The 19,694-nt window shown below is 40.0% G+C and overlaps 1 protein-coding gene across 2 annotated transcripts in view; it reads left to right on the forward strand.

The window, feature by feature from the left end:
• The first annotated feature begins 1,107 nt into the window (after nucleotides 1–1,107).
• The window catches only part of LOC127624792 (actin remodeling regulator NHS-like), a 103,316-nt gene continuing 84,729 nt past the window's right edge, over nucleotides 1,108–19,694 (forward strand). For both annotated transcript variants that reach the window (XM_052099683.1, XM_052099684.1), the window contains exon 1: nucleotides 1,108–1,550. In XM_052099683.1, the coding sequence (XP_051955643.1) occupies nucleotides 1,271–1,550 (280 nt within the window). In that variant the 5' untranslated portion in view covers nucleotides 1,108–1,270. The remainder of the gene's footprint in view (nucleotides 1,551–19,694) is intronic.

The raw sequence follows: 19,694 nt of genomic DNA on the forward strand, positions 1-19,694 counted from the left end.
GTCTGTCTGTCTGTCTGTCTGTCCATCCGTCTATCTATTGTCTATCTATCTATCTATCTATAGTCTGTCTGTCTGTCTGTCCGTCTATCTGTCTGTCTATCTATCTATTGTCTGTCTGTCTATCTATTTGTCTGTCTGTCCATCCATCCATCCATCCATCCATCCATCCATCCATCTATCTATCTATCTATCTATCTATCTATCTATTTGTCTGTCTATCTATCTATTTGTCTGTCTATCTATCTATCTATCTATCTATCTATCTATCTATCTATCTATCTATCTATCTATCTATTTGTCTGTCTATCTATCTATCTATCTATCTATCTATCTATCTATCTATCTATCTATTGTCTGTCTGTCTGTCTGTCTATCTATCTATTGTCTGTCTGTCTATCTGTCTATCTATCTATCTATTTGTCTGTCTATCTATCTATCTATTGTCTGTCTGTCTGTCTATCTATCTATCTATCTATTGTCTGTCTGTCTATCTATCTATCTATCTATTTGTCTGTCTATCTATCTATCTATTGTCTATCTGTCTATCTATATCTATCTATAGTCTGTCCATCCGTCTATCTATTGTCTGTCTGTCTATCTATCTATCTATTGTCTATCTATCTATCTATCTATCTATCTATCTATAGTCTGTCTGTCTGTCCGTCTATCTGTCTGTCTATCTATCTATTGTCTGTCTGTCTGTCTATCTATCTATCTGTCTGTCTATCTATTTGTCTGTCTGTCCATCCATCCATCTATCTATCTATTGTCTGTCAGTCTGTCTATCTATCTATAGTCTGTCTGTTTGTCCGTCCGTCTATCTGTCTGTCTATCTATCTATTGCCTGTCTGTCTGTCTGTCTATCTATCTATTGTCTGTCTGTCTGTCTATAATCTATCTATCTATCTATCTATTGTCTGTCTGTCTATAATCTATCTATCTATCTATCTATTGTCTGTCTGTCTGTCTATCTATCAATGGGAAGTCTGTTGCGCAATCCAGATCCAGCTTGTGCTGGGTTCCGCTCCAGGTTTTCTGTTATCCTTTCCTTAAAAGCACTTTGAGTTTAAAGCGCAGAGAAACACACACCAGTGAGTGAAACGGGGAGAGACAGAGGCGGATCTCAGTGCGTTACAGTGTCCGTCCAGCCGATCGGAGGATGGAGGACGAGCCGCAGGAGACCCTGGAATAACGGAGGGTCTTTACTTTACATGGAACCTGTTTGTTTTCCTCAAAAAGTGGCTTTTATGTTGAAACTCTGCATGAGAAAATGCCATTTGCCAAACGGATCGTGGAGCCCCAGTTGTTGTGCCGACGCACGGACACAGATGAGGAGGGTTTACAGTTCCAGGACCTGTGCGCCATCAGTAATGTGGCTCTGTCTCGGACCCTGCGCCAGCTGTCCGACCTGGCCAAACACGCCTGTTCGCTCTTCCAGGACCTGGAGCACGAGTTGGTCTTCACGAACCGGCGCGTTTGGGCGCTCCGCGATAAAATAAACAGGATCCAAGCGACCACCGAGGCGCTCGACCCCAAACAGGAGGCAGTGCGTAAGTAGCCCCACTTGATTTGAGTTTGGCGTTGCACTTGTTATCCAAAAATACATTAGGCTTACTTGTAGTTCATTCACTGTACCGCAAGTTCGGTGCTTTAAAAGTCTTGATTCGGTGCGCAATGGTAAGCTATGTACCCCTGTAATGTTTGAACCTGCAATCTTGGGGGCTTTTTAGCCACTTAAAGTATTCATACAGCACTTTAAAAGTATCCCTGGTGCCATTGAATGTTATGTAATGACATACGCATGTTTTGCAAACCAGGACAGGCTTGTTTTGACTCAGGAGTGGTGTGGTCTAGTGGTTAAGGATTTAGGTTGGTGATCCAAAGCATGTGGGTTCGAAGCTCTGAGCAATGAAGTCTTGACAGGTTGCTTCAAAGGGAACGTTGAGTGAGTCTTGTTGGATAGAGTAGTGAAAGTATCCAGAGGGGCGTGTGCCCGGTTCGCTCTTGGATAAAAATTGGATTCCTGTCACCGTGATTTTACTAATCATCATTTCCGTATTGCATAATCTTCATACGCATTCAAAAGCGAAACAAACCTGCGCCGTCTCTCCTGCAATGTGTGTACGGTGCATCCATTCAGAGCTTGAGGTTATTTATTGAGGAGAGACTGGAAGTTGATGCTGGAAGTTGAACTTGGTTTGTGTGATGTAAGTTAGTCAGGTTAAACGGAAGAGTTTGATCCACATTAGTTTTGTGTGTTTGGCCACGTGCGTCGCAAGCGTTGCACACTCTCTATGATGGACCAGCTAGAGTGAAAGAGAAAATAGCGCCATTTCCAAACAACACACCTCCCTGAAGAAATCCGCTTTTGGATTATTTATTTATTTATTTATTTATTATTATTTATTTTTTTATTTTAATTTTTTGGACATCCTGTTTAGTACATATTGCTTATGAAACATATTACAATTAGATTTATTTGCTTATTTATATAATTATTATTTAAAATATTATTATCACAGTGATGTGATCTTGTAAAATGTGTGTATTTTTTTTAAATATCATAAACATATATGTATTTTTTATTATTAATTTATTAATGTTATTATTTGTAATCATATAAAAAAAAATTACCACATTTTAACATTATTTTATAACATCGATATGATAATATTGTTTATTTATTTATTCATTCATTCATTTTAATTATTTATATCGTTATTATTTTTATTTGATCAAAGTCATGTGATGTCATTGTGTTTAATGTGCCAGACACACAATCAATGATTTTCTTTATTCAGAGAAAAAAATAGAAAATATATATCTATATTTATTTATTTATTTATTTATTTCTTCTATTTTTTGATAAAAATATATGTATTATTATTATTTCAATAAAATAAAAAATTATTATAATTATTATTATTATTGGCACATTTTAACATTCCTATATATGGACGAGGTTGGTGAAAATATTTCAGAAAGATACAGGGACACAAATAGGCACAAATTAGGCAAGGATCTCTAAAAATATAATTTATTATGACTGAAACAAATATGTAGAAAATGAGTTGATACAAATTAAAAGACTTTTTCTGAGCTTACACATATGTTTTTAATATCAGGAGATACACCATTATCATATTTTTATTGTACTTGTTTTAATGCCTTGATGAAACCATGTTATTCAGCTGACAATCTTTGTTTTTAAACACTATATTTATGATTGTATTTCAACAGTTTTTTTTTTTGCCAAAAAAATAGCCATGGAAGCTAGCATGGTGTTCAATCACAAACAACTGTTTCCCAAGCTGTAGGAGCAAAACATGTACCTGATAAAGGCACAGCAAGATTCCATCCAGGGCTGGACTGTGAAGAGAAATCGGCCCAGGATTTTATATGGCAACTGGCCCAAAAGTTGTTGTTGCTGTCCTTTTCTGCATATTGCGGCGCCATTTTGTGGTCTGTTTTGCATATCGCGGCAGCTCATTTTAGCTTATCATGGCCCATTCTGCACGTTTCGCGGCCGAACCTCCGGTCCGCTCAGTTCTCCCGATGGCCAGTCCGCCCCTGATCGTCCCCAAAGTGCGTCGGCCCACCGGGAAAATGCCCGGTATGCCAGATTACCAGTCCAGCCCTGATTCCATTGGTTGTTGGCCCTCAAATTTGGTCTTTGTTTCAGGTTCTGCTGTCTTATTAGTGACCTATTATCCCCAGAATGAACATAAAACCTGAAATCACCAAAAATGTAGTGAAAATTTCGATTTTGTGGAGTTCAGTGAATAATATTTGGATGCTGACACCATGCAGAGGGGTTTCCACCTCTCTAGTTCCTCTGAATCTCCTGATCTTGAGGTACAGACAGGGAGAAGTTGTGTTTATGGAATAACACTCAACCTGGCGTGACCTTTCAGCCTTGCTTTCTTATCTTAGATTGGGATCTTTTGTCTTTGACGATCAGCTAAAATGATGGTAATCAGTCAAACCCACCCTAAAAAAAAACGCTGGAAACAAATCCCGTAGACTTTTTGAAAGCGGGACCTGAGCCAAATCTAGGGACCAGAATATCATAGAAACTCAAATTGGGATTGGACCAATAATCAACCTCCCAGAAAACCCTAGCAACCATATAGCAACACCTTGGCAACCACCACCAACACCTTAGGATTGTGACAGCATGTTTTGCATGGGCAAGCACCACTCGTATTTCCTATATTTTGAGCTTACAATTGGTATTGTAAGTACCATGTTAGTTTCAAATCATAGGAACATTTGAAGTCTCTGTTATTGTTGTGGAAATTATATATTGAATGGATTTGTTGCACCCTTCCCCAACACTCTAATTAACCACAATCATCCTTTTCATAGTAATGATTGTCTTGGGTGCCCTTACTAAACAGAGAAGCTAATATGAATGTGAATTAGTGCAAATGTGTGTCTGTGTCTGGGGTCTAAAAGGGACTATGTTGCTTTTTAAAAGGAGTATGGCTAAACTAGGAAATGTTTATGTTGCCCCTACTGCACATGGCACTTTGAGCGTGCTTGTGTGTGTGTGTGTGTGTGTGTGTGTGTGTGTGTGTGCTCTCCTCATTTCTGTGATGCCAGGCATGATGTTGCTGACACAATTAGGTCAAACATCCCATACACACTCTTTGCACATGCTCTCTAAGCCTCATCCTTGTTTAACACACACACACACACACACACACACACACACACACACACACACACACACACACACACACACACACACACACACACACACACACACAGTTAGCTCTTACATTTGGATGAAAACAAACATCCTATTTCTTTAGAATGACATGCAATGATGAATTGTTTGCAATAAGTCCTATGTCATGTATTGAGAAAGTAAAAAGTGTCAATTTTCATTTCATGTTTACTTTAAAGGAATGCTCCGGATTCAGTAGAAGTCGTGCTCAATCGACAACATTGGTGGCATAATGATGATTACCACAAAACTGTTTTCGAATTGTCCTCATCTATTAAAAAAAAGCTAAATATTGTGGTTAAAGTGAGGCACTTACAATGGAAGTGAAATCATGTTAGCACATATAATGTTTATGTCTCTTGGCTATACGTTTGAAACCGAGTGCATTTGAATCTTTATCGACTGGCCCCATTTACTTCCATTGTGAGTGCCTTTCTGTAACTGCAATTTTTGCTCTTTTCTAAATAAAACGAGGGACAATTTGAAATATCTTTTTAGTGGTAATCAATTTTATGCCACTAACATCATGTTAAACCCTTGTTATGTTTACATGCTGTAGCTATACTTTTGAATCAGAGGGCCTTTTAATGTTTATCGACTGGCCCCATTCACTTCCATTGTAAGTGCCTTTATGTAACCACAAGTTTTGCTCTTTTATAAATCAACAAGGGACACTTTATTTTATTTTTTTGTGGTAATCAACATTATGCCACTAAAATCATGTTAACACTTATAATGTTTCAATCTTATGGCTATTCCTTTGGCCCCATTCGCTTCCATTGTAAGTGCCTCAATATGTACCCCAGTCTGTCACAATTTTTGCTCTATTATAAATAAACAAGGCACAAGTAAAACTATTAACTATTGTGGTAATCAACATTATGGCTTAAATGCTGTTGATTGAGCTTAACTTGTATTGAACCCAGAATATTCCAAGGCAAGACAAGAACCATCCATTTGTGTTAATGAAGACTTGACCTTATATTATGTCATTCCCTGTTTGGTTTTAATGGCCCAAAAATACATTTACATTACGTTTATGCATTTGGCAGACGCTTTTATCCAAAGCGAATTACAGAGCCCTTATTACAGGGACAATCCCCCCCAGAGCAACCTGGAGTTAAGTGCCTTGCTCAAGGACACAATGGTGGTGGCCGTGGGGATTGAACCAGCGACCTTCTGATTACCAGTTATGTGTTTTAGCCCACTATGCCACCACCCCTCCATATTGAAATTGAAAATATTGAAATGTTTGTGTGTGTTGAGTGTTGAGCGTTAACATTTTGGAGGGACACATGACCACGAGGCAGTGAAGTGTGTCTGGGTCTTCCAGATTAGCATCTCCGTGGAAACCAGACAAAACCCCTGAATGAGGTGGGTCAACCATGTCTGTTCTTTTCTCAGTTCACTAAAACCTCCCGTGGACAGTTAAAACTCCTCATCATTTTCATTTCAAGGCTGGACGTTAATAATGTGTATATCCTGTTTGTGGGCTGACCAAACCGTAGGAAATCCAAGACAAAATGACTCCAAACAGAAGCAACGAAAAGCCAAATTTATGGTATAACTGTGGGTAAAAGTTCCTGGGTCTTGATTTTGTCAGAGTAACATGGCCTGGTGGTGCTGTGCTGTGGTGGTACAATGTTACAATGATGGTTTCAGATGTTAATACCACGGGACTGGATGATTACCATATTTATAAGCCAATGGTATACGCATGGCACTTTAAAGGATGCCATGGTACTTCCATGGTACATGTCCAGAAAATAATGTTATAGCCATAGTACCATGTCAAAACCCCATAGTTGTACCATTGTATTTTAAAGTTTGAGTTTTTAAAGACTTTGAAGTAAAGAAAGTCTTTAGAACATGAGTTTTAAAGGTCTCTGTTGTCTCACTTTATCATGTTCATTCAGACCCTCAGCTGGTTTATTTTGATCAAGTGTGTCCATAATTCTGTAAGCCACACACATGCGAATGCATGGAAGATCCACTTGCTATGATCAGAGTTGGTGCTGGGTGTATTAGGTTACCCTGAATTGCACACACATGTACATACACAGCAGAGATAAAAGAGAGCATATAGAAAGGCAGAAGGAGAGAGAAAATTAAAAGGATGTTTGGAATAGCATGCTACCATAGCCAAGCTCACCATTATTACTTCATATTTGCTGCTTTGATGTAACAGATTGGCTCAAAATGAGATCATGTGTCAACAATGCAATTAGGCTGTCACACAAAAACCTCTCTGCAATGATCTGGAATGGTTTGTTTATGGTTAAAAAAGCCTAAATATAACCATTAGAGAGAGCATTCTGTATATGTTCTTATTTGGTTTTATATAAAAACCTCCCTGCAATGGTCTGAGATTTTTGAACATACCTAAAAAGAAAGTTTTTGGAATATTAATAATTGGTTCCTAATAAAATAGCCAAATGGGAAGCATATGCTACCGTTAGCAGAATGTTCTGTGTTTGCTGGGAAACAACAGTTTTAAATGTTAATCAATGCATACTGCATAATGTTGCATAGGGGTTTTAAAGGTACACTATGAAGAACATTTTATTCAAAATGTGTTCTTGTGTTCAGGGCTGGACTGGGAAGAGTAATCGGCCTGGGATTTTACATAGCAAAATCAGGCTCAAAAGATGTTGAGGGGCGGGGGGTGTTTTTGCTGTCATTTTCTGCAGCACAGTTTTGTGGTCCGTTCTGCATAACGATGCGGCTCATTTTAGCTTTCAGCCCATTTCGCGGCCAACCCACTGGCCTGCTCGGTTCTCCCGATGGCCAGCCCGCCCCTAATCGGCCCCAAAGTGATTAGGCCCACCGGGAAAATGCCCAGTTATGCCAGATTACAAGTCCAGTCCTGCTAACCCTGAGTCACCACAGTTAGCCAACAATAATTATTTTACGTTCAGAGCTGTGTCTTTCGAATTGGCTGGAAATTTCAAGTGTCTGTCATTAGTCGGACATGTGTTTACGTCATGTCCATAAATAAAGAAAAGAAAGTCTGGCAATACGCTACTTACTTGCTCAGATTACATATTTGTCAGATTTACATCTTGTAGAACTTTCTTACTATCTGTTATTGCATTTACATGCACACCAATACGCTGATAGCTACCAGCAATCAGCTTACTCAAAACATCTGACAATGCAAGAAACAGTGTTCATGTGAGACTTTAAATTATTAGATTATTCTTGGATTTTAACCTAAAAATGTAAAAAGGCACATGCACAACACTTGCGCACATAGGATAAGATGGTAAGAATGCCAATAAAGATGCTTACATGCAACGCGAAATCGGTGTAATGGCCAGAAATCTATGTGTGCCAATTGGTTTTTGCTTAAACCGTTTATGACTTGCAGTTTTATGCTTTAAACACAGATGGAGATACAGAGCCCTTTTAAAAGTAGGTAGTATACAGTACATACACAAAGTATTAGGCTACGTTATTATTTCATTTCAAACATATGCTTCATGATGGGAAGTCTGATTATTTTCCATGAACTGGTTCTTTCGGACAGTTAATTTCAATGAATCGATTCTTTTATGTCATCGCGTAATGACGTCACTGTATATAATGCTAGTACCCCGATGTCATGGAATACATGTTCAATAAAGCCACATGTAAGAGCATATTGTTGATTATTACATTTTATTCAGTTAAAATAAAGTGGGTGTTTATTGTCATAATGGTTTAATTCAATGATCTTACATCCTACATTAAAGTTTTGCACCTAAAGCACCCAATAATGACAATGAAATACAAATGCGGATGTCCTATGTATCTGAAGCATATAAAGTGAATAAATTAATCTTAACCAACTCACCCTTTTTACAGAATCATGATTTAGCTCATCACAACTTTACATCTCTCGACTGAAACTTTTCGCCCCCTCATTCAAGTCCATGGTTCACGCTTGCTCATCAGCAGTTCTCAGTATTATGTCCGAAAGAGGGGATTCTCAGTTCAGTGTACCGGTGACTCGCGAACTGCTGTGATCAATTTGATGTACTGTTGACTCAAGAGCTTCTGTCCTGGGATCAGTGTACTGTTGACTCGAGAGCTGCTGTGATCAACTCAATGTCGACTTTTCATCACACGCATGCTAAGGATCAACAGCTCATCTGTTCTCGGTATGTCGGAAACATCAGAAAGAGGCGATACTAAGTTCAGTGTACTGTTGACTCGAAAGCTGGTGCGACCCTAGGGTTCAGTCCGATTTGTGAACTATTTGGAGTATAGTTCATTGCAAAGAAAAGCTATGAAAAGCAGATTTCATGAGTTCTAGGATCATATTACTCCCGATTATAGGCTCAGTTTGAGTGTCGGGCACGTCCGAGAGAAAGGTTAAGATGGAGTAACTTGTGGACCAGTGTTGACTGGATACATGAAACGTTTCAAACGATTCAGTCCAATATGGTGAACTGGTTCAACTCATGGTAATGGATGTGGTGGTTGTGTAGTGGTGTAGTGGTCTAAGCACATAACTGGTAACCTGGTAATCAGGTAGGACGCTGGTTTGAGCCCCACAGCCACCACCATTGTGTCCTTGAGGCACTTAACTCCAGGTTGCTCTGCACTGTAAGTCACTTTGGATAAAAGCGTCTGCCAAATGCATAAATGTAAACGTCTTGTTTCTGCTGTCTGTTGTGGAAAACGTGGCTGGCAGTGAGCCACATTCCTGTCCAACTTTGTTTGTGTTTTTTAGTTCCAGTGAAGTGTAATCGCTTGTGAAGTGTATTCAGTTATCAGGAAAACCTGTTCTAGGAAAAACGTTTGTTTTCCATTCGTATACTTTAAGTTCTTCCCTCAGGGAAGAATCGGTATTACGAGATGAACGCTAACCCAAAGTCGTAATTACCATGGGAAAACTCACAATTTCCCCTGACTTTCCGAGTGGGGGCATTTCAATTAATCACGATGGAATCAAATTGGGTTCGGTCATAATCAAGTTTTAAGTGTTTTCATACAACAATACAGCCCATGGAGGTTTGCTGCATTTCAAATCTTCATAGACAAGCAGCTGACAGGGTCATCAGAAGGGCGTGTTATTTGACTGTGGTACCAGAAGTATTCATCTTGATAAAGATTGTGCTGTCCTGTGGACTGTATAATGGAGGGTTATCTCGTCTTTAAGTGGAGTTGTTTCAGAGAAGATCTAACCCATCAGCTGGAATGAATACTTCACACTCGCAGAGAGATTACTGGAGTCTTTGTCTCGATGGGGCTGTTACATTTTATGGGGGTGGAGGTTTGTGCAGGTTGATGGGTGTCTTGATGGACGTGGTGGATCAGAAATATGAGACGGGAGATTATTTTTAGACTACCGTGAGCAGATTCAGTCTCTTTCAGTCCCTCGTCCATCTGCCCATCCCCATCAGTATCTACCTGATTGTCCGTCTGTCCATCCATCCAAATAAACCTAACCTATCTTTCCACCTAATCTAACCCAGTCTGTCTATTTTGTCTTCTCCCCATCATGAATTGTTATCTCTCCATCTTCAATATCAATCATTTTCAAAGTTCCCTACTGAAGTCTATTCCCTACTGTGGTCCTCCCTGCGCCCCTGTGTCCCCCTGTGTCATGGTAAATGAATCACTGTGGTGCTCCGGTATGTTTTTCACCTCACAGCTGTTAATTAAATATGACATCATGGGGCTGAAGCATGGTGTGGTTTAATGCAGCTCTCATGTAGGGTGTGACTGCAGGCTTAGCATGCATTATGCATTGCAAGCTTCCTTACAAGCAGCCTGAAGTGTCCTCAACTTACACGCATTGGATGCAGCATTCTTTGGGACAAACAAACACCTTGTTCTTCCTCCGTTGCATCACTGTTTTCATCCCTTCTTGCTGCTATTAGTCCTCTGTTGTTTTCGGGGAATAGAGGGGCGGAAGCTAGCACTAATGTTGTCACGCATCTCTGGTCTAACAAGTTAAACGGAATGCAATGCAGTGAGCGCATTTGTTATGCAACATCTAGAGTAGGCCAGCGGGGCTGGAGGCAACTTTCTCTCTTTCGTGCTCTCTGCAGTAAAGTCTGCATAGTAACAGCCCAGAGGTGAAACACGTCTAACCTTCTCGCTGAGGACTTCGACTGCAGCTGCACGCTTGTTGTCTCTCCTCCATCAGCAATGTCTTCTTTCCATCTCTTGGTTACACCTTAACGTGTTTGAGTGTCTTAAACTATAAGTACTTTTGGTTCTGTGGACATTTCGAAAATAAACGTTCTTAAAACCTCCACAACATCTGAAACGGTCTTGTGTTTGATATCCTTCTGTGGTGGAAATTACATTTGAAACATTTTTGGAATAAGATGGCAGACTCGAGAAAGGTGTTGTTTTGCTGAGGCTAATTTTATAGCTAGCATTTTATGTACGCTACATTTGTTATCAGCGCCCGTTTGGCCACATTCGGACATGGTTTGTGGCCGGTCCACCGGGAAAAGTCTCGGTTCTCCCTATGGCCAGTCCACCTTTGACTAATGATTTATGTCATTTTGTCTGTTTTGTGTTTAATAAAATTCTGTAGTAGAAATGGCACTGATGGAATTTACATTTTTTGAAATAAAGTAGCCGATTCCTTTGTCTTGCAAACAAATGAATATTTAATCATATTCACATAAACAGTGTTGAGAGCGATTCAGAAGTTGCATTTTCCCTCTACATTTCTTTTAAACTCGCCATTTGAAAATGGCGAAAGTGGTAAATTGAACCAGGTTTTATTATTTCATAGTCATTTTGGTAAAAGATTAATCCTTCATTGACAGTTAGTGGCTGTTTTACACATTCATGTTTCATTCACATTCATTCACACACTCTGGTGAACCCAAAGTCACGGTTTTGGTCTTTTAAATGTAGCGTCTGACTCTTTGAAGTGGTTTCAGTGAGCTGTTCAGTCATATCAAGCATTTAAATCCAGCTGATTTGCAGGAAACCACTTTTACACCTCAGGAAGGCAGATTGTGTGCGCATGCATTTTTAAACCAGGAGTGATGAAGGGTATGATGGGGAAAGAGGTAGAGGTCAATGGGTTAAAGGGAGGATTTGGAGATGTTTACAGTTTGAGAGTTCCCCAAACGTGAACAGAAGTGTAGTCTAAAAGTTCAAATTAAAAATCTGTTATGGGGAAGAGGGTTAGTCTGTAGGAATTAAAGTGAACTTTATTCAAAAAACAATTATAGTCTGTAGTATGTGCTCATAAAGGTAGCTTGGTAAACATTTGTATGTGCAAATATTGAGTTGGCTTTCCTGTGGTGGTGTGCGAAAAGGGAGTGAGGGCTTTTGAGAGACGAAACGTGATTCTGTAAAAGGTCATATGACCTTTGCTTGCTTGTTTTTCAGGTGTATATGGCTGTAAAGTTGATGTGTATTCTCAGTGGAAAGATTATTATTTCTCCTAGACAGAAATGAGATGAAATAGAGAACAAATGGAGACTTTATTGCTAAAGCTTCCGTCTGATGATAAAGACCCTAGTATTCTCACACTCGTTTCCTCTAGAGTGTAAGAGGAGAGCTCAACAATGTCTCAAACTGTGTTTACAAAGATACCAAAATCTGCAATCAAAAGTCAGAGATCTCAATATACGCTTAAACCTTTCTCATCAAATTCTTCCAAAACCAAAATGACCCGAGCTATGATATCCACACTCATTATATAACTCAATACTCTTACTGTACGCCAACCATTGTCTCATTTTGGTCCACCATAGGAATTTTAGGAGTAACATTTGACTCAAAGTTGAAACTTAAATTAATCTGTAATATCTCTCCAGAGTTATGCAAGAACAACTTCCAAGCAATAAGGTTTCTCCCACTGAAAATGTCCAAAAATCCCACGAAAATCGCCAATAATATCTCACAAAATTACATCAGCTATTGTTTGTGTTCTTTTGTATGTGTGTCGCAGAAGTAATCAACCTGCCCCCACACACACACACACACACACACACACACACACACACACACACACACACACACACATGTTGTGTTTCCATGTTTTATGGGGACTTTCCATAGACATAATGGTTTTTATACTGTACAAACTTTATATTCTATCCCCTAAACCTAACCCTACCCCTAAACCTAACCCTCACAGAAAACATTCTGCATTTTTACATTTTCAAAAACATAATTTAGTATGATTTATAAGCTGTTTTCCTCATGGGGACCAACAAAATGTCCCCACAAGGTCAAAAATTTCGGGTTTTACTATCCTTATGGGGACATTTGGTCCCCACAAAGTGATAAATACACGCTCACACATACACACACACACACACACACACACACACACACACACACACACACACACACACACACACACACCTCCAGACAGCCAGATCTCAGTTCTAATCCAATAATCTCTGTAACTGTACATCTCCCTATGTAATTAACACTGATTGCTCCTTCATGTGCATGAACACTTTGACTTACAGTAAACCAGAGGAACAAGGTTAAACCGAGCTGCACACACACACTTTCTTTGTGACCCAAGACTACAAGGTGGAAACCAAACACCTGTTTGTTGTTGTAAGAGTGCATTTCTTAATGCAATGGAGGTCGCCCAGGTGCCAGTGTAGACCTTATTCTGCACACCTGGAGGCGTGTAAACTCTACACGGACACTACTGGTGCTGAAATCTTAAAAAGATGGTTCACCCAAATATGAACATTCTGTCATAATTTACTGAACCTCAATAGGTAATGTGGTGTGTGGTTTGTGTATCATGGTGGACTGTGAGAGGAATCTCCGAAACGTTGACTTCCTGAGCCAGATCAATGCCTCTCTTTTCCACTCCTCAACAACACAATAGATGCAACTTGATCCATACACAAGTGGCACTCCATAGATATCTCAGGGAATGTCAGGAATCATCTAGCCCAGATCCTCTTTAAACACACTGACAGCGTCAGTCAAAGTGAGTAGCAATTTAGTAGACACACTTTTGTTTTTGCGACTTCAACATACTTAATGTAAGCATGTTTACATAGACTAGAGTACTTGGCCAACACATTGCCAACACACTTCTGTTTGTTCTTGCATTACTGTGGTGGTAACAAACCTCAGTACTCAAGGGGATGTTAGAGTTAACTTCATAACTATGTGCCATTTATATTTACATTTATGCATTATGCATACACATATACATTTATACAGAGCCCTTATTACAGGGACAATCCCCCCGGAGCAACCTGGAGTTAAGTGCCTTGCTCAAGGACACAATGGTGGTGGCTGTGGGGATCGAACCAACAACCTTCTGCTTAACAGTATAGTGCTTTAGACCACTACGCCACCACCACCATTAAACCGGATGTGTTATTATTCTGGTAAATTGCCTTGTCTTAAAAGTTGATTGCTCTGCAAAATCATCTTCAAACTGTTGCTCCACCATGACAGTAGTTGAGTTGAAAGAGAACACTCACCGTAGAAGCAGACAGTTAATGTCCCTTGTGGCAACGTTGAGAACGCAACATGTACTTGCGTTTAGTTATGAAATGTGAAATGACACGTTTTGGAGCATCTGTGTTCCCATACTTGCATAAAGTATGTTCCAGCCTTTGCTGCTTCAATACGGAACAAGATGCCTTCAATATGGACAAGGCGAAAAGCATGTATGTAAGGATTCCTGATGCTTACGTGTTTTGTGGACATCAAAAGCCAGCATAACACGCAAGTGTGGAATAACATAGGATTATAAAGGACACACTCCGGGCTGTGGAATGCCTTTCAGTGTGTGTCGGGTATCTCCCTTTTTCTCGTTTCAGTTTGTGTTTTCGTTGTGATGACAGCTCCTCTCGGTTGATCTGTCTGGGCAGTGCTGTTCGGGGTTTGATGGAGACAGACCCCTCGTGCAATTTTCCTCTGAAAAATGGCTGTTATGACTTTGGCCTGCATACTCAATACATGACATCAAAGGCATTCCTTCAGCTCGCCGTGCTCTTAGATGTGCCCCCAACAAACACACACACTCGCACACAGAGGCTCTTCTCTGTGATTAGATTGATGAAAATGAGGGGTGTGTTCACAGACGTGTCATTACGAATGTTGTGTCTCATAACTCATGCTGTGTCTTCTGTCTCTTGTTTCTGTGTCGCTCAGAGACCTCAAGCAAACCTCTAATTACCGCATACATGTGTTTAATGTCTTCCCAGCAAGTCTCTATTCTGTACTGTTCTGATCTCTTCTCTTCCCATCTTTCTCTTCCCTCTTCTGCTATCATCTAATTTCCTCTCTTCTCGTGTCTCCACTCATCTTCACTCATATTGTCTTCTCTCATCTCTGCCTTTCTCTTCTCTTCTCTTCCCTTCACGTCTCATCTCATCTCCTCTCTTCTCAATTCTTGTTTTGTCTCATCTCCTCTCCCTTCTTCTCTTCCTTAACCATCTCTTCTCATCCTCACGCTCTTCTCTTCTCCTTTCATCTCTTTTCACCTTGTCTCCTCTCTTTATTCCTCATCTTGTCTCCTTATTTTCTTCTCATCTCATCTTTTTCATCTCTTCTCGTCTTGTCTTCTCTCGTCTCCTCATTTCTCGTCAATTATCTTCTCTTCGTGTCTCTTCTCAATTTGTCTCCTCTCCTTTCTTCTGCTCTTGTCCCGTCTCCTCTTCTCCAATCTCGTCTTGTCTCCATTCATCTTGTCTTCTCTTGTCTCCTCAATTCACTTCTCTTTCCCTCACATCTCATCCAATATGCTCTTGTCTTTTCTCCTCACATCTCCTCTCCTCTGCTCTACCTCATCTTTCATCTTCTCACGTCTTGTCTCGTGTTGTCTCCACTCATCTTGTCTTGGGGTGGCTGTGGCTCAGTTGGTAGAGCAGGTCGGCCAGTAATCGCAGGGTTGGTGGTTCAAATCCCGGCCCACACGACTCCACATGCCGAAGTGTCCTTGGGCAAGACACTGAACACCAAGTTGCTCCCAATGGCAGGCTAGCACCTTACATAGCAGCTCTGCCGCCATTGGTGTGTGAATGGGTGAATGAGTCACAGTGTAAAGCGCTTCGAATACCGTTAAGGTTAAAAAGGTGCTATATAAGTGCAGACCATTTACCATTTTCTCGTCTCCTCATTTCTCTTTCCCTCATGTCTCATCTCTTCTCACATCTCTTCTCTTCTCTTCTCTCGCCTACTCTCCTTTTTTCTCCCCTTGCCTCATCTCTTCTCTTCTCATCTATGCTCTTGTCCTCTTACCTTGTGTCCTTTAGTTTCCTCATCTATTCTCATTTCTTGATATGTCAGCTTGTGCGCTCTGATCTCCTCTACTCTGGTTTTGAAGGTTATTGATGTAACCTGATGAAAAGCTCTAAACATTCTGTAGTTTGTGAGCTCTGCAGTGGTCCATTCAGCTCTCTATGGCAGCCTGAGAAACATCTAAAGCAGATTATCCTCATAAAAGCTCTGGAGACCTGCCTGAACTCCTCACACCCCAGAAGCAGCCCACCTGCCCTCCTCTCTTTCTCACTCTTTCTCATACTGTCTCGTCTTCAAAGGGCCTTCAAACAGCAGTGTGACCCACAAATCAGATCAGGCTACACAGATGATAATCGTCTTTTCTATCTATACATTTCTTTTTCACTTGCTCGCTTTCATTGCACTTTGCATCGCTCTTTCTGTTATTCATTCTTTCTTTCTTTTGCTCTTTCTTTGCTCTTTGTATGGCCCTTTATTTCACTCTTTCTTTCTTTCCCTAGCTCTTTTTTTCACGCTTTCTCTCAATTGCTTTTTCTTTCACTCTCTTTATTTTGCTCTTTCTATCACTCTCTTTCTTTCGCTCTCTCTCTCTTTCTTTCCTCGCTATTTCTTTCAGTTTCTCTTTCTTTCGCTCGCTCTTTCGTTTGCTCATTTTACTCTTTGTTTCTCTCTCTCTTTCTATCTTTTTCACACTTTCGCTCTTCCTTCGCTCTTCCTTCGCTCTTTGTATAGCTTCTTATATCACTCTCTTTCCTTCTTTCCCTCGCTATTTCTTTCACACTTTCTTTCGCTTTCTTGTGCTCCTTTGTTCTTTCTTTCACTCTTTCTTTTGCTCCTTTGCTCCTTTCTTTTCCTATCAGAGTTCTCCTATAACTACGAGAGGCTTAAATGTTATGTAACGTTATTATGCAGACAAAACTGAGCTTGTCATATCCCTGCCCTACTCAGTAGAGTGAGAAAGAGAAAGATAGCTGGTTATAGTCAAAAGTGAAGACACTTTGGAAGTGAAAACAGCTCCATAATGTCACTGTAAAACTTCCATTTGAATAAGTGCTGGAGAGCACAGCCAGAGAAGCGTGTCAGCAGGATGTGAGAATGATAGAAATAGAGGGAGAGACAGATTTAAGAGCTGCAAGGAATTCCAATTTCCCGAGTACTTGACTCAGGTCAAGGGGGGGCAGACCGACAGACGGCAAAAATTCAGCCAGACTCTGTGAATCTGATAAAACACACACCTCTCCAGCCTGTAATATCTCTCTGATGTCATTTCATGAAACGAACCAATTACAACACCAAAGTGGGTGGCATTGTTGATTTGTTAACCTGCTTGCGTTCATTTGTTAACACGAACAAATCAAATTCTTGGTGAACTAACATTTCCTCCATATCAACTTCTATTCAGTAACTTGACTCTCCCTATCGAATGATGGTGTGAATTAGGCTAGTACACAGAAGTTGGCCAATCATACCAGATGTTATAGTATATACACATAGAAGCCTTAAAGGTACAGCAGCAGCAGCATAATTCAAAAGGTCAGAGAGGGTGGAAAATGGTTTTGTAAAACGAAATTATGACTTTTTTGGCGCAAGAAACCTGGACTAACGACTTCAATAAATAAAATGAAAAATGCTACAAAAGTGAAGAATATAGCCCCTTTAAAAGTCTTGAATCCCTCTAAAGCAGGTGGGCCTCTCTCATAGTAACCCACTGTGCCAGTAAGTGGGCATGAAGCAAACCCACTTTTTTTATCCGAGTTAAAAGCTGGTCTTCATAAATCATGTTTATGAGCAATCCAGGACCGAGGCAGAAAAACAACACCTGTGAAGATACAAAGAAAAAGGGAAAAAGAGAGCGAATTTGATATTTTGAATCTTATATAATTATGGCATAATATGTGGGTTCTGGAATTGGTTTTCTGGAGCTTTGTTTAGCTTTTATAAGGGTATATTTACCTCATATACATATAAAAGCACAGATTAAGTTATGTTAAATATTTCAACAGATTCAATTAATAAATTGACCCTATGTTAGAAACAGCAGTTCAGTGTCTTTTGTTGGAGTTTAGGGGAAGTATTCCTTCTCATTCAGTGTTTCCAGAGCTGATATCAGTCATTTTAATCAACGATCAATATACTGTCCCAATAAGCCCAAACGCAGTAACTGTCCAACACTGAAACGAAGAAGAAAAAAAACTCGAATTCTGAAGCGATCCAATTGATTTTGGGTGAGAACAGACCATTCATTATAAACCTTGATCGCACTCTCCTTGGTGATCGTGATTTCATTTATGCATTTGGCAGATGCTTTTATCCAAAGCTACTTAAAGTGCATTTATTACAGGGACAATCCCCCCGGAGCAACCTGGAGTTAAGTGCCTTGCTCAAGGACACGATGGTGGTGGCTGTGGGGATCGAACCAGCAACCTTCTGATTACCAGTTATGTGCTTTAACAAACTACGCCACCACCACTCCATCGTAATCGAGCTTGATTTCAAGCTTGATTACACTTCCTTTAGCTCCATCTAGCACACTGCGCATGCATCAAGCACGAGGAAGTGTAATCGAGCTTGAAACCATGATCTTGCCTAGAGACTGCAATGACAAGCTGTACAGTGAAAAAGAGTTATATTTTGGTTTGTTCTCACCCAAAACCAATTGGATCGCTTCGGAAGCCACCGATTAAGCTCCTGGAGTCGTATGTATTACTTTTATGCTGCCTTTATGTGAAATTTGGACCTTCTGAGTTCTGGCCACCATTCTCTTGCATTGTGAGGACCAACAGAGCAGAAATATGTTTCTAAAAATCTTTATTTGTATTCTGCAGAGGAAGAAAAAGTCGTACACATCTGGGATGCCATGAGGGTGAGTAAATGATAATATAATATTCGTTTTGGGGTGAACAATTCCTTAATGTTCTTTCGAGTTTTAAATAAACAACCAACCAACCTCCCTACCCTAAACCTTAAACCTTAACCTAAACTATAGTGTCATTTATAGTGAAAGCGAAATGAAAAACACAATTTCTGAAGCAGCCACATCATGTTATGGTGCTTCAATGACACTTTCAACCTGCACGCTCTTCAGGACTCATACCCTGGTCTTTTGCATCGCAAGTGCAAAGCTCAATCAGTTGAGCTACCTCGCAATTTAATGTCTGTCAATAAGCTTGTACTTGTAGTTGGTTATGTAATGCAAATGTTAAAATTACAAGTCATAAGCTATATAATTTTGACATCATAAGATATAAAGTAAAGCGTTCATGTTCTTGATTTCTGTGACTAATGTGAATAAAAATCCTTGTTGCTGTAGTACCTCTAAGGTTAATTTCACCTGGAAAATGTCATGATATGTACAGCAAGCCACGTCAAAGTCATTTTTCAAAAATGTAGATATAGTAACGTGATTCTATGAGACCAGGTTGAAAATATCAGTGCCATTTTTGTCACTTTTGGTGGCATTTTACACTGAGACCTAGTTCATTTCTGCTTCTGTGGAATGTCAAAATGTCAGCAGATCATTGGGAGGATATTGAGTCTGTGGTCATTCATGGCTTTGGAGTCTGTGTAATATTTTAGCATGATGTCCGAGGCTTCTCTAACAGTTGGAAACCGAGCGCCTGATCTCTGAAGTCCACGCTTGTTACACACATACAAATACACTCTGGCTGCCTGCTCGTCTAAACCACAACAACATTCCTGTTGTTCATTCAGACTTTCCTCTGTGAGATTATCTACAGAGCTGTTTGTTCATCCCACACAGGTCTAA

The sequence above is a fragment of the Xyrauchen texanus genome, chromosome 31 (genome assembly GCF_025860055.1).
Source record: "Xyrauchen texanus isolate HMW12.3.18 chromosome 31, RBS_HiC_50CHRs, whole genome shotgun sequence".
Lineage (NCBI taxonomy): Eukaryota > Metazoa > Chordata > Actinopteri > Cypriniformes > Catostomidae > Xyrauchen > Xyrauchen texanus.